The 16,224-nt window shown below is 27.7% G+C and overlaps 1 protein-coding gene across 2 annotated transcripts; it reads right to left on the reverse strand.

Annotated features, from left to right (window-relative positions):
- Positions 1 to 6,091: 6,091 nt before the first annotated feature.
- On the reverse strand, positions 6,092 to 7,714 carry LOC114175789. Of its 2 annotated transcripts, none has more exons than XM_028060592.1 (2): positions 6,756 to 7,714; positions 6,092 to 6,461 (listed from the first exon to the last, which is right to left on the reverse strand). In XM_028060592.1, exons 1-2 carry the CDS (start codon positions 7,380 to 7,382, stop codon positions 6,378 to 6,380), a joined length of 711 nt encoding a protein of 236 aa, XP_027916393.1. In that variant the 5' UTR covers positions 7,383 to 7,714; the 3' UTR covers positions 6,092 to 6,377. The 2 variants fall into 2 exon arrangements, with proteins under 2 accessions (XP_027916393.1, XP_027916392.1); XM_028060591.1 differs by having other exon boundaries at positions 6,104 to 6,600; positions 6,756 to 7,691.
- Positions 7,715 to 16,224: the final 8,510 nt, after the last annotated feature.

A 16,224-nucleotide genomic window follows, 5' to 3' on the forward strand; every position in this document is an offset into this window, starting at 1 on the left:
TTTATTTTCACTAAGTATATTTTGACTTGAAAAGAAAATTAAACTAGAGGAATGGATAAATGCCTTCTCAACGTGCCTATTCTAAATAAGTTTTTTAGTCATTATTGAGATCATAATCATGTGATCTAAAAGCAAAGTTAATCTTACTGAGTCACAATTGTTTAGATGTATTATACTCATTTCTCTCTCTCTACAATCACTCTTTAAAAGGACCGGAAAAAAAGTTGCTAACTTTTATAAAATTTAGGTTATTGTTAAAAAATTTCAAGATGATTTTTCAATTTGTTTTAGTTTTAGACAGTGTTCTTTTAGGATGAATGATTGAAGGAAGAGGGAAAAAAAGAAATTTGAATGATTAAAGGGTGAAATTTGTGTTGTTTCTTTTAAGAGATTTAGAGGTTATTTTGATATGGATTAGAGAGTAAAATTTTTGAAAGTTTGTGACTAAATTGACTAATGTGATATATTAAAAAAAAATTAATAGATAAAAGAGTTAGATTATCAAAATATCTCTCGTTAAAAGTAATATAAAATGATATATAAATTATTTAGAATTATTTTATAAATTTTATTGAATGATTGAAATTATAAAAAAAAATATTTATAAAAAAATAAATAATACAATATACTTGGTATGAAAATAAATTTAATATGTAAGGTGGGAAACAATTTATTTACATGGAGATTTTATTTTATTTTTAATAATAATTTTAGAAGTAATAATTTTTTGTTATAACCATAATAAAATTTTATTTGTGTTATTAATCTTTATTATGTTATTTTCATGATAAGGAGAAATGAATAAATCACATGCAAGAAAAATGAAATATGAAGGAGTAATTTCATAAATTAAAGTGTCACCCTTTAATCTCATCATGCAGGGAGAGATTGCATTTGGAATGAATCCTCCTAATAATCATTCGACATCACCTTTTATCACCTTCAAATGAATAAGGTAATCATTTGCTAATTCTCACTTTCCATTCTACGTAAACAGTAAATCCTTCAACAAAAACACAGTGTTAATTTGATCTTGATTTGTGAAAATTGTTAAATTTAGTCTTTATTTCTTTAAAAATATGCAATTTGGTCATTTTTGTTAATTTTTTTGAAATGGATTAAGAATTTTTTATCAAATATGTTAATTACACTAACAAAACAAATCATCTTTATTAACTATTTCAATTTTGATAAAAAATTCTTGATCCATTTCAAGAAATTTAATGAAAATGACAAAATTGCATCAATTTTTCATAATCAGGACCAACTTACATCAATTTTTTATAAATCATAACAAAATCACATTAATTTTCAATCAAGACCAAATTAAGACTAAGAAAATTAGAGGATTAAATTTATATTTTGGATGAAAACAAAGGTAATTAAACCTAAAATGTATTTATCTAAATACACTTGTAATTTGTTTTTTGTGTATTGTATTTTGTTATTAGGACATATCCTCTACGGTTTTATAGGTGCTCCACAAGTGTAGAGTTGTCTTGTTAGGGTATTTTCTTTTATTATTGAAGGGTTAAGCCAGCAACAACCCTCGTAGAAGGTTGGTAGAGAAGAAAGGAAAACGTCAATGGTGGAGAAGAGAAAACAAAAATGGTGGAAGATAGTGAACGATGGATGAAAGTGAGAAAAAAAAAAAAATCTGACACGTGATTACCTTTACATATCAACTAAAAGAAAAATATCACAATAAATTTTCTTAATTAGAATGTAAACCAAATCAAGAAAAAAACTAAAATATTATATCAAATAAATCTGATAAATATTAGAATCAAAATATTAATTAAATATACAAAAATTGCTTAATTTTCTTTATTGAATACCATACTGGTCATATATGCTTCATGTTAGGTAATTAATATTTTCTCATGATGGAACACAAAATTGTTACTGTATCAATTGAGGTTGACTCAGACGGAAAATACTCATAAATTACTTGTAGTATTATGAAATCATTTCAAATTTCAAACATTTAAATCCGATATAGCAGCAAATTTATTAGAATAAATTTAGATATTATATTAAAACTGATTTATAAGATAAAAATGTTTAGAAATATATAAATATAAATTGACTTTATTTTTAACAGTTGAATATTTAATAAAAATAAAGTATATTTAAATTTTTAACGAAATTCCGTTGGAGTAAGAATGTTATAAATTTGATGATGAAGACGTTGAAGCATAGGAAAGAATGTGTGAAATTTGATTGATTGCAAAATGTTAAGTCGGTATCGTTTTGTAGATTATAAAAGCATGTGAATGTAGCAGACCGCGACGAAGAATTTAAGTAACCTGTGTCCAAGTTTGTGGCAAAAACCCAAAATTTTTGTGTTTCTAAAGAAAGATAAGTTTCTCCAAAAGATAAGATTGCCAAACCAGAATAATTTAACTCGGTCATGTCGAGTAACCAGAAACTTCCATATATTGCTACACATCACAATAATTATTTAATTCAAACTTTCCTTTTCTAAATCACAAATATCTTTTATGCCAGACACTCATTATTCTATAAAATTATTTTACCAGCAAAACTCCTATTTAAATTTTTTGGAACTGCATTTAATATATATATTATTTTTCTTTTAGCTTTTTCTTTTTATATTAGATTGAGTTTTATCTGAATGAAGTACATATTGGGTTTTGAATTATTAAGATTTAATTAAAATGAGTGGAGGATGATGCTTTATTAAATTTTTGTGCTGATAATTTTAAATGTGTTTGGGAGTTGTATTTATTATATTGGTATTGGATAAAATTTTGAAAATAAATTTATTTTATTGCATAATGTTTATTTTTTGATATTTTTGTTAAAACGAAGACAATATTGCAATTACGGTGAAATTTTCACTTAAGATAAAAAAACTATTTTTTTTCTTTTACTTTTGTGACGTTTTTGGCGTTGTGGGATTTTTTTCCCAATTCACTAGGCCAAGGCCTAATTTTTTGTTAGACCAAAATGATAACTTAATGATTAGTATATCTATTAATAATAAATTTTGGAGATAAAATGATTCAAAATTTAAAAAATTCAATTTTACATTAAAGTTAAATGACTAAAAATATGTCTAATATTTTAAAATTAAAAGAAAAATTATATTTTCTAATTAATATTTTGACATGACAATAAAATTATTCTACCCATTATATATATTCTACTTATGCAATATAAAAGTACGAATTGAAAAAAAAAAACATTAACAATTATTGCTTATAATAACATAGAATAAAAAAAAAATCAAGTATTTAAAAATTCATTTCATTTTCTTAAAATTCTCATGTTTCTTAACTTATTTTCTATTTATTTTATATCGTTAACTGATTTTCTATTTCTTTTATATCGTTACATAATTTAAATGTTTCTACACACAATATCACTACATTTTTCATGAACTATTTCTATAAAAAAATGTCTATAAATTAAGAATTTAACATTACTTATATTTTGATGAAGGGTAAAAAAAGAGAAAAATAGACAAATAAATAATATTTTGAATTAAAATAAATTGAATTAATTAATTTATTAAAAATTTATTTCATTTTATTTTATTTTTCAATTCTTATTGTAAAAAGATAATATTAAAAAAAAAATACGGAACCACTACCCTTGAAGTCATGGTTGTACGAAAACAATTATAGTTGTATTATTTTAACCAATTTAATTGCTCTTCAACCAAAGGATAAGATTAATATAAAAACTTATTTTATAATTAAGTAAAAAAAAATATATTAATATTTATATTTACATTATTTTATTTTATTTTTATTGAATTAAAATTTAATTTTTGTAATAATTTTTTATTAATTTACATGTTGATATTTATATTATTATTTTTATTTGAATTTTAATTATTATTTAAGATATTTAAATTTAAATTAAGCTCATTAGAGCAAATTTTGATAATTATTTTGAAAAGAATAAGGCATTTTATTTTTATATATATTAAAAAATAAAATATTTATAATTTTTTTAAAAGGTTATATATATTTTCAATTATTTAACTTTCATGTGAAATTAAATTTTATTTGGGTCCCAAATTCTGGGAAACAATGTCTCGTATGAAGTAGAAAGTACAAAAGTAAAAATTCATATCTAATTATCTTCATATTTTAGGTTAAAAGTAATGTTAAATATAATAACGAAGACTACAAACAAAATTCAACTTCTCATATTATTGTTTAGAAACTAAAATTGTATTTAGCCCTTATAAAATTTATTTATTGAATACTCAGAAATAAAAGAATTCGATAATATATTAGGACCTAAAATTTGTTTAAATTTACATAAAGTCGTTGTAAGATTAAAAAAGGGTATACATTTGTTTCTGAACATTGCTAACGCACTTAGTTTTGGGTAAGATGACATTTCTTTTTGTTTTCTAGTTTGTTATGCATTATGAAATAAACATTATTATATTGGTTTGATTGGGAGCGTAGAGTCTAATAAATCAAAAGATATTAATCCAATGATAGTCAATATATATACAGTTCCTAAGATTCTAGGGTAAAGTGAGGTTTAATAAATTGAAGGTATAAATGTATAGCTATTCATGATTAAATATGAGTCCAGAGTTAATAAGCACAATATATTAATACATGGTAATTTATCATTATACAATCTTTTTATCTTAGATGCGACTACCAAATCTAAAATTTAGATTTTTGTTATGAGTTTTTTTTATTGTTTATCTGCTGTATCTTTAAAATACTTTAATGATTACTAATTTTAAAATTTTAAAAAATTTTAAAAAGATCTTTTAAAATGTTGTCCAAACTTGCATTAAGACAAAAAAAAAAAAATATTCGATTGACGATGCATAAATACGAATTTGAATAATACTTTAATTTTTAAATAAGATATAGAGATGAAGACGAGTATGAATGATTCATGTTTATCCTATCTTTATCCCCACAACCATCTCCCTTTGTAAATTAATAAAACACTCTTAGTTTATTTTAAAGTTTATGTAATTATAATTTCTCTATTGTCATTTGACTTTGAATATTAGATTAGGGTGTCTTCTTTTACATTAAATTCTTAATAATATTATATTTTATTTATTTAGAGTTTTTAATTTTTGTAAAAAGTTTATAATAAATTTTTGTAAAGATACATATGAAACTAATCTTTAGAAGGCACTGGGATGGAGCACACACAGGGTTTGTATTTAGGGCCATAAGGTGTCCTGGAGGAAGTGCAGGTACCTTTGGACAATATTATAATGAGTAGTGAACAAAACGGAATCAAAAAAGTGTAACAAGTAACACAAACATTTAGGAGATCTGGGACACCTTTTTAGATTGTCCTCCTTCTCCATAAACTTCATCATACAGAATAGCCCACCCTTTCCACTTTCCACTAAGCTGCAAAGTACAAATACAACCCCTCTGCTTTATAATACAATTTCTTCCCCAAACCATGCCAAAATTTTCTCTTCAAGTACAATTCTTGTTTCCTTTTAAAAGGCTCTCTTGCTAGAGTGAGTTACTCATCAAATTAATGACATCTTCATATCACTTAATTTACATAACCCACCCAAATTACTATAATTTTTCAGGCCATAGACATATTTATGAAAGTACCATTCCCCACTAACCACTGCTACGAACAGTTTCCTGGTTATTCGGGTCGATGTAATGTTTGATGTAATGTCTGAATAAACTTTAGTTACACTAAGCACTGAAAGACGGATTTTTGAATACTCTCTATCAAAGGATTAAGAACTTGCAGATGGAGAAGTAAGAAAAAGACAAGAATGAGAATGGGGACTCACACCAAAAATTTAATGACATGGACCCCAAATATACGTGCCACAATTGAATGATTGCACAAAATTTGCAGGCAAGAAGTAGTGAGCGAGAAGGACGTGAGAATACTAACAGCCCTTTCAAAATTCCTGATCAGATCATATATCCCCACCTATTTCCCTTTTCTTCTTTCTCACGCACCATGTTGATAACCAGGTTAACACATCACTGCATTCATTCCTAGGGACACTCTATTCTGATATTTTTTTTCCACTCATTCTGATACAGAGTAGTTCAACTTCATCCAAACAGTTTGAAAGACAGAGATAATTCTTCAAGTATAAATGTGAATAAAACTTAGATGTAAAATGTACGCATCATATTTTGTAGATACAATTAAAAATGTATGAAACAATTTAAAGATTAGAATTTCAATAATTGTACAACCGAAAGTGATTTCAGTCAAAAAGATTGATCTTTTCTTCTCTTCCATTAGCTCCATTTGTTACAGGGCATTAACATCTTTAGAACCACTGAGGTAGAGTTAAACTGAAACAAAGTAGTGTATAGTTTTCTAAACTGGAGTAATGTACAGAGGCTGCAGCTGCTGTTACTCTAAGCCTTTTCTCTGTAACATAAGTGTATCCAAAAATTCTTCCGTCCATTGCAGAATTCACCTCCTTCAACCTGCTTTTTGCACTGCAGTTTTAAATAAGAGAATGTATAGTTTTTGATCCATGGAGAAATATAGAAAACCTCCAACGGAATGAGTCACAAAAGAACCAAAACTAGTCCCCACAATACAGTGCCATGCCGGCCCATACACTCCATCAAATTCCTGCAAATTGCAACCACCCAACCAAATTTCATTGACCAACCAATCAACCACACACCCAAATTTTAAACCACCACAACAACTTTAATCACTAAAACTCTTACAGCAGAACAAATTAATTAAACCGAATAAGGATTGTTTGATGATTAGAATTGTACCTTTTTGAGGGAGAATGCAAGGGTCTTGGATGTGAACTTCTCCATGCTATCCAAAGCATTTCTGGCACAATTCACAGCGTGGATCTGCATAAACGGTGGCATATCAACAGAAACCATTTTCGCCCCATTGATTGCAAACACATCTCTTAAATCAGCCTGTGTCCCACAGAAGGATCTCCTTCTGCCCCCACCCGGAGCAAGAGACACAGACATTCTCTCAACGCCATCATGTTTCTCCAAACCCAAACCAGGTTTCTTCTTTTCAACCTTAACTTCCTCAACCACACCCTTGTCATTAGAATCACCAAGTTTCCTCCTTTCCAATTCCAAACTAAGCTTTTGGGACTTCTCTTTGTGGGTTCTCTTCACAGCCACAACAACATCACTCTCCTTCTCTGGGACAACCATAGCAGAGGTTGTCGTAGGTTTCCCCTGCAAATGAGTGTCGACAATAGGAGAGTGTTTGTGGGGTGGACGGGTTTTGTGGGTTTGAGCCAAGTTTAGACTTGACATGTGTTTTACCAGAAAAGAGGGTTTATAGGTTTGGATGAGATCTGGGTTTGGAGTTGTAGGTTTAGATTTTGGAGCTTCCAAGTTCCGATGTTGGGAAGGGTGGTGGTGTGCCATGCTGAAAGGGTGGCGGAAGCGGAGAAGGTGGAAACTGGAAAGTGAAAAAAATTTTGGTTTTGTTTTGCTTGAGAGAGAGAAAAAGAGAGAAATAGTATAGGATACAGAGAATGTGTTGTATTGTAATGGTGATTCACTTTGCGTCTTCAGAACAACAACAACAACTACTGTACACTAGATGGGGACTTGTGTGGTAAGATGAACACTTGAAGTGGCGTTTAATTTGGTCACGCGCCATGGGGGAGAGTAGGACCCAGTGAGAATGGAGAATTGTTGACCGTTGACCAGATACGTCGAGGATCTTACGTATGAGAATGGGTGTTGTTGCACTGGGCAAATGGTAGGGTAGGGTAGGGTTGGTCAGGAGTACACAATAGTAGATTATTTGTATTATTGTTGTTGATTGTGATTTTGAACTTTCTCGTGCTAAGAATTGGTTTATTCTTGCTGCTTGTTGTTGCCTAGTTAACGTTATGATGTTTCAAATTTTGTAGCTTTGCGGAAGGTAAGAGAGGTTTGTTTATTTTTATTCATATTGAAAAATGAAATATATTGAATGTTCGATGATGATGATGATGTTTTTCGTATCTGTTTTTCTGGATTGGTAGTAGTCATGGCACACACATGTGGGTGATGGGGTCGTGATTTTTGTTGAGTCTTTGTTGAATAAAAGAGGGAAGAAGAAAAAATGGGTAGTTGTTATTTGAAAACCATGGAAATTATGAACATTCATTAATTTCAAGGAAAGTTTGCATTACCCATTCTAATCTAACACCATTAGTCTACACATTAATTTATATGGCTGTCTCCTCTAACATTTAAGATAGAGATTTTAAAATATAATGGTACAAATTTTTTTATACATTTCAAATGAAGTGTCTTATAAGCTTAATTTATTTTAAATATGAAAAATGATAGTCTGAGAACACAAACTTTGACAAATTTCTTAATTAGGTAAAGAAAAACTATTTTATTATTTTATCTTTTATTAGAAAATAAAAAATAATTTATTTAATTTTATTAATGGAAACTTTGTTAAATTTATAAAAAAGAACTTTGTCAAAAAATAATTTTTCTTTAAATATATCATTATTGCTTTACTCTTCTGGGCAAAGCTGGTGTTGTGAAGATGACATATAAATATTGGGGTTAAAAATGTTGAGATGAAAAAGTAGAATAAATTTTGGACATTGTTCCGGAAGAGTGATAAAAATGAGGTGTGATTGGTATATATGATAAGTAGGTAAGTTCTTTTTGAAGGAAGATGAAGAAAATATGTGACTATGGAAAGGGAGGCATATGAGTATAGTAAATTAAATTTTTGTGCAGGATTATACATATATGTGTAAGTCTGTTCTTTTTCGTGCGCACACAATTAATTTTTCCTTTTATTGGAAAAAAAGTGGTACAAAAGTACACGTGTGTAAAAAAAAACTCGTTAGTTTTTAATTATATGATTTTGACTGATAAACATTAAATTTTAAATTAAGTTTTACCTATATAAATTATAAATTTAATTAATTTATTATTTATCCTGTATTATCATTATTTTTATATTTTTTAAGTATTTATCTTTTATCTTTTTATTTTTTTTAAATAAAATTGTTATTTTCTTGATTATATAGTAGCATAAAAAGTTATATAAAAAATGGTTTTTTATTGAACTTGATACCATGATTATGTTAATTACACTAATAAAGCAAATTATTGTTATTAACAATCTTAATTTTGATGAAAAATCTTTGATCCATTTCAAAAAATTTAACGAAAAAGACCAAATTGTATTAATTTTTTAAAAATCGGGATCAAATTAAAACTTAAAAAAAATGGAGAATCAATTTAAAAATTTTAAACAAAAACAGATACCAAAAATTAATTAAACAATTTTTTATCTTTGAAATTATCTTAAAAACTTATTTTAAGAATAAAGGAGATTTACGGAAATTAGTTAATAATTTTATTTAAAATTGAGATATTATGAAATACTCTACATTGTATGCTTACGGAAGAATAAATTAAAGTATTGGAAACGAAAGTTTTAACAAATCGGAAAAAAATGTTACCAAAACGGAAAAGAAAATATATTTTGAGGATGTAAAAAACTTTATATAAATATACATAATTTGATTGGATTATAGTGTTATGATTGAATTATATTTGTCATTCATTATACAGGTGTGAAAACAAATTGCTAGACCAAGTGTCTTCCAATTGATAGAATGATTGTTTAAACAATAAGTGATGACATTTAATGTTTTGCTAAAACATAATTGTTTGGACATGTACAATGTGTTTTTTTGGGAGGATTTATTATTCAAAAGGAAGTAGAAGCGAAGCTTAGCGGATGACTATCGTGTTCATTTGGGGTGGTAGAAGGTGACGTCGAGCAATAGTTAGCAAGATTCATTCGAAATGTAATATTATTGTGCATGGTGAGATTAGAGGGTGATACATTCCAATTTATGAAATTACCTCCTCATACTTATATTTTCCATGAGGTAATGGATAGGAGGCAATGGTGCCGAGGCCAAGTTGTTGTTGTGCAAGTAAACCTCAATGTAGTGCAGATGAAGAAGACGAAGCAATGAACAATTCCCTTAAGCATTGAAAAACATTGGAACGATTCCATGTGTGCTGCATGTTGCTTGGAAGGATTCGACGTTGCTAGGAATTATCTCACTTTGTTTGGAACGATTCCACACTTTATTTGGAATGATTCCACATTGCTTGGAATGACTCCACTTTGCTTTGAACGATTCCACAACTATTACACTTTCATTCATTCAATAAAATTTTAAAAAATTACTATAAATTATTTATATATCATTTAATATTACTTTTAACACTAGGTACTATTTTGTAATCTAACTTTTTATCTATTAAATTTTTTTTAAATGTCACATTAGTCAATCTAGTCACAAATTTTCACAAACTTCACTCCCTAAACACTCTAAAATCACCTTCAAATCCTTTAAAAGAAAGGATAATGATATTTTAACCAATTTTTTTTATCCACTTTTAACCCACTACTTTCATCATCCTTAGATCATCACATCACATGACTTAAAAAAATCAAAATAGATAATTGAAGAGTATTTGGAGTGATGGGTTAAAAGTGAGTAAAAAAAGTGAGTTAAAATATCATTATCCTAAAAGAAACAACACCAACTTCAACCTCAAGTTCTTCCAAATCTCCTCTCCCCCAACACCAACACCAATTTCCTCTCCCCCAAATCAATATATAAAAAAGAACATAGTCATAATAAACAAGGATGAGGTTGTCACTTAAGCAATATTTAGTTATTTGACAATGGAGTTATCATTTAAGCAATATTTAGTTATTTGACAAGAAAGGTGATGGAACAATATTTTTTTCGTTTAAAAGTTTTTTTCTCAAATATTAAAATGGATGTCCAGCAAAAGTGTTTAGAGGTTTAAGAAAAGAAAGACCAAAGTTAATTATCACTTCAATTGTTATATAGCAAGCATGTTTCGTGTGATTGAATTATTCCCTTACAATTTATATATTGTGTGAGTTGGTTTTGAATAATAAATTAATTTAAGTTAAGAAAAGAATGTAAGTTTTGTGATTTGTTTGGTAAATAAATAGTTACATGAAAATTTATCACTTCAAAAAAGGTCTTTTCAGGAAAACATTGCATTTGACACAAAATTTTGGTCATGTAAACTAAGTTGTATCTTGTAAGATGGTCATCCATTACATCATTCAAAGTCAATATTCTAAGTGAAATATCTTTTCTAAAATTTGTTTGGTCTAACAATATTGCATTTGTCAATGACAAAAGTTATGATATGCATTAACTGGACCTAGGTTAAGTTTCTTACCCACGAGGATTAAACCTTTCATAAATTTTGTGAGAAAGTCCAAATATATATATATATATATATATATATATATATATATATATATATATATATATATATATATATATTTCACAACTTTCTATAATATTGTATCACAATATCAAATAAGGTAGAAAATAAATTATTCAACAAGTAATATGTAACAACATTGTAACTACATAATAAAAAAGTCCTAATAAAGTAAATAGAAAGATTGTTTGAGTACGTAGGAAAACTTCTTATAACCTACATAATCATCAAAATTCTCACAGTCTTGTTGTTGAGGGTCTTCTTGTTGTTGTTGGGACTATGGTTATTGGGTTGGGCTAGGCCGCTGGGTTGGGCTGCTCCTATTGAAGATGGGTTTGGGTATCTGGAGCAGGTATCACATGACTAGATTTTGAAAGGACTAAAATTGGCGTTTCAAATCCTCATATGCCTCATCATGTGCTTCTAGTTGTTGCAAGATAGTTAACATCCTCAAAATTGCAAGTGGAAGTAAATGGTTGGTGTTTGAGGCTATCTCTTCCACTTGTGTAATTTGTAATAAGTTATCTTGTTCTATATAGTCTTCTTTTATTTTTTTCTCACCGACAACCTCAATCCAACATTTAGTCCTAATGATCTCGTCATGTGCATCATTATCATTGTTATGTCCTTTTGATACACCGGGGCATGACCCGACCTCAAATTTGGTCTATGAAAGTCTACAATTAAATTCTTCCCATTATTAAAAAAATGAAAAATTAGTTAAATATGGTTCATTTATAAATTTAAAGATAAATAATATTAAAAATGTTTGTTTACATGTGTCCTTCAAGATCTTTCATCCACAAATTGGTTACATCCTTTGGGTTTGTTGAAAAACCTCTTCAACAAAAACAAATCATCCCAAATTTTATGCCTGTAACAAAATATGAGGTTATAAAAATGTAGGCTCATGAGTGGTAAAGGAATCACATGTGTGTAGCTTTCACCCTTTTTTGAAACCCTATTTTCTTAGGTTGTAGCATATTTATTACAATTGAGAGGATAATTCCAATGTGCTAGCAAGTTATCCTACACATCCTCCCCAACCCAATAAGGAACCCAAGAGGTAAAACAAGTCATGTAACAAAATTCAATTTTTTAAGATGATATAAACTATTACCCTTAATCATAAGGTTCTATCATTGTTCGATTATGGAGAGGAGAGTCAGTTTCAACAACTAAATCATGTGAATATAATTTGAGAGTAATAACACGAAAGGGTACTAAGGATATGGAGGGCCTAGAAGTAAGTAATTAGAAATTATATGTAAATTTTGATTCCTCGGTGAATTTTCATTGGTAAATAATGTATTTCTATTAGTGAAATATATTCACTTTTTGTCTTTAAAAAGCTACATATAACACACATAAAACAAAAGATGGAAGATAAAATGGGAGAAAAAACTAACAAATTAAAGGCAATGAAGAATTTGAAAGTGGAGAAGACGAATTTGAAATTGTTGCTACGAGAGGACGACTTCATCTTATTTCCGAATCTCATGTTCTTAAATCACTTCTCTGTCACATTAGATACTGAATATGTCACATTATTATTCTCCTAATAACATTAACATGGGTTTAGCCAACAAAATAATTTTAACTAATTTTAAATAAAATTTTAATTAAATTGAAGTTTGAAATATTGACACTACATTGGAAAAAAATCAAATACGGGGAAAAATATTATTTAGTCTTTTCTTTAACTTAAATATGTTTTTTTTTATAATTTTTGTTATGTAAAAGCAAAACAAATATTGTATTCTAAATAGAAAGGCAGGATAATGTTATTTGGAAAAAAAATAATTATGATGTCAATAATAACAACATTATGATAAAAACTTTTTTTCTTTTGAAGGAAAAATGTTATTTGAAATAAAACAACAATAAAAAGTTTGATGGTATTAGTTGAAGACGTAAATTTTAAAATAAGGTTATCCCATACATTATTGCAACTTTGATATCTTTCCTAAAGTCAAAAGTCAATAATTATGTGTTATTACATGAAAATATATTAAAAAAATAATATAAATAAAACATGATAATTTTATGAAAAAAATATAAATAAAACATGATAATTTTTGAATTGTATGTGTTTATAAAAATGCTAGCACCAACACCATTTCCCTTGAAAACTTTCAAAAATCACTCGTTGATTTAAGAAATTATAACAAATTGAACATCTTTCCAACCGAAGTCTCTGAAACTTTATCTCAAAGTTTGCTCCAAAGCACAAATGACCACATAAACTCAACATAAATTGAAGTTCAAACCTTTTAAAAACACTAAAAATTACATATATATATATATATATATATATATATGTATATATATATGTATATATATATTCACCTCGACTTCTTCTAAAAATATTAGTCCATGAAATTAAAATAGGACAATCCCTAGCTACACAATCAATATTTACCTTAAGCCAAGCAAACTGAACTTGTCATATTACATCCGTAAATGAAACCCTTCTACTTTTCTTAGTTTGAATATTGAAAATTTTCAGCACCAACAAACGAGAGACGACATTACTCATATACTTTTTAAATCTGTTTTCATAATAACTCATTTATTTGAAAAACAACAAAAGTAAAAATAGTTGAATTTTGAAATGTCTTATGATTTCTAGTTCTCCAATTCATTCGGATAACTTCAATAATGATAACCATTTAAATCACTTTAAGTAAAGGACTACAAAGAAACTTTGCACACAAAACAACCAAATTTAAAGAGAAAAACTGCAAATCCTGAGTAATTTTCTTTAAGCATTCCTACAATCGCATATCAATGAAACATTAAAAGAACAAATTAAAGAAAAATTTAGCATTGTTTCCATATAAATAACACATGGAACCATAAAATCACCTCCTTTTTTAATCTCAAAATTAATAGGTAAACAATCGTACAACTTATTAAAAACCAAAGTTTTAGATGCTGACATTACATCCAACCAAATCACATTTCCTCAATCCACATGTTTCGTAAAAGTAAATTTTTGCTACTTTTTTAGAAAACACGCAAATATTATCCAAAATCTATTTAGACATGTATTTTTAACATCATTTGACTTGATTAAAGAAAAAATTCACAGAAATATCACAAGGCCCATCTTAACAACTTCTTCGATGCTTTCTCTAAAAGTCCTTTTTTCCTTCTTATTTACTGGGCTAAAATTGGGTTGTTACTTCTTGCAATTTAAAAGTTTTCTTCCTGCAGCCCATCATACCTTCTGATTTGTTTTTTTTTTTTTTTTTCCAGAATAGGAGTGGGTGTGTGTTTTCCGGAAAAGTGCGTGAGTGCATGTTTCTGGAATTGATTTAGTGTGTTTTGAAAAATAAAATCTGGAATGATGGGTGCATGGAGAAATTTGATTAAATGCATAAAGAAACAGCTCTAAATTTGTGTTTTTTATTCCCCTGATTGATACTTATATAGTCTTTAAATTTTTTCACCTCTTCAAAATCTACTCTTTCATTCTTTTGTCATCTTTATCTTTCTTGTCAACGGAGCATGTAGGATATGGGTAGTAGTTCCCCGTACCTTACTCGCTGGATAAATATCTGTCTCGTATCCGTATCCATATCTGTACGGGTACCCGCCTATTTTTTTCTTATATGTGAGTATTCACGGGTACCCGTGGGTATTTACAAAATTATTTAAAAAATAAATATTTAATCATAAATTGAAATAAAATAAAATAAAATACATCACTGTCATAAATTTTAAATAAAGTTCAAATCAATTCAAGTTCATACAAATTCAAATAATTATAATAGTAAATATAAAATGACGTGTTCAACACAATGAAAATTCTTTGATTAGTGCTTTGATCAATAAATTCACTTCCTCTGATTGATTCCTGAAAAATAAACAAAATAAACAAATAATAAACCTCAATTACCACGTGCCAAGTATTCTTATTTTGATTCCATCATTTGACAATAAGCATACCATAAAAGTCATTGTCTATATAGGATTTGATGTATATGCCCAATTTAAAAGCAAGGAAAGAGAAGAATGTCAATGGATGTACCTGAAAGAGGATAACGTATCGATACTTGAAGTTGGAAGAGTGAAGACAGAAAACAAGACAAAATATGCAGCTTAGAAAAAATTAGGTTAGGATAATTTTTACTAATATATATATATATATATATATATATATATATATATATGAGGGTATTTTTGTGAATTAAAATTTAGTGTGTATGGGTATGCACGGATAAAGATACTGTGATATCTGTATCCGTCCCGTTAACATGCGAATATCAAAAATACCCGTATCCGCGGGTAGCGGATATCCATTTTCAATATCTGTTTCTACCCGTTGCGGATTTAATATCCGTTTTTAATATTCGTTTAATATCCATTTTTAATATTCGTTTTCTACTCGTTATATATTATTTTTTTGGCCAACTCTGAATAAAGTTGATTAAATAGACTTAGTATGGTAATTTTTCCAAAAACACCTAAAATATACCGGAGGAAGCTGAAAAAAAAAAAAAAACTTAAACTAAAACAGACTAGTTTTAACTTGAACTATTTAACACATGACTCAAATGAAATAGGTCAAATAAACTTCTAAATCCATTTTTAAAAAATAATAGTTATAATTAAAACATAATTTTTAATTAGAAAATATTGTTTTATTGAATAGTATACGTGTGTCAATTTATTTATCATACCACAATATCTTGAAAAACGAAGTTAATTTTGTTTATATGATTTAATTAAAAACATAACGTATTTGATTTTTTAAATTTGAAATTACTTTTTATTTCTTTCAAATTGGGTTCAAATAGCTTATTGTTGCAATACACGACCGACTTAAACCAATTTAAAATATGACTATAATCGGACCAAACAATTTTCATTTGGCTACTTGTGGGATTGCTGGTTTCCAACTCTATTTCTAAGAATAAGACAAGGTTCATATTCCATACAA

This window comes from Vigna unguiculata, chromosome 3 (assembly GCF_004118075.2).
Source record: "Vigna unguiculata cultivar IT97K-499-35 chromosome 3, ASM411807v1, whole genome shotgun sequence".
NCBI lineage: Eukaryota > Viridiplantae > Streptophyta > Magnoliopsida > Fabales > Fabaceae > Vigna > Vigna unguiculata.

Coding starts and splice junctions, on each gene's coding strand:
- LOC114175789 (XM_028060591.1), bottom strand. CDS start 7,382: ATGGCACACCACCACCCTTCCCAACATCGGAACTTGGAAGCTCCAAAA. Junction 6,601..6,755: donor TTGCATTCTCCCTCAAAAAG/GTACAATTCTAA, acceptor TGCAATTTGCAG/GAATTTGATGGAGTGTATGG.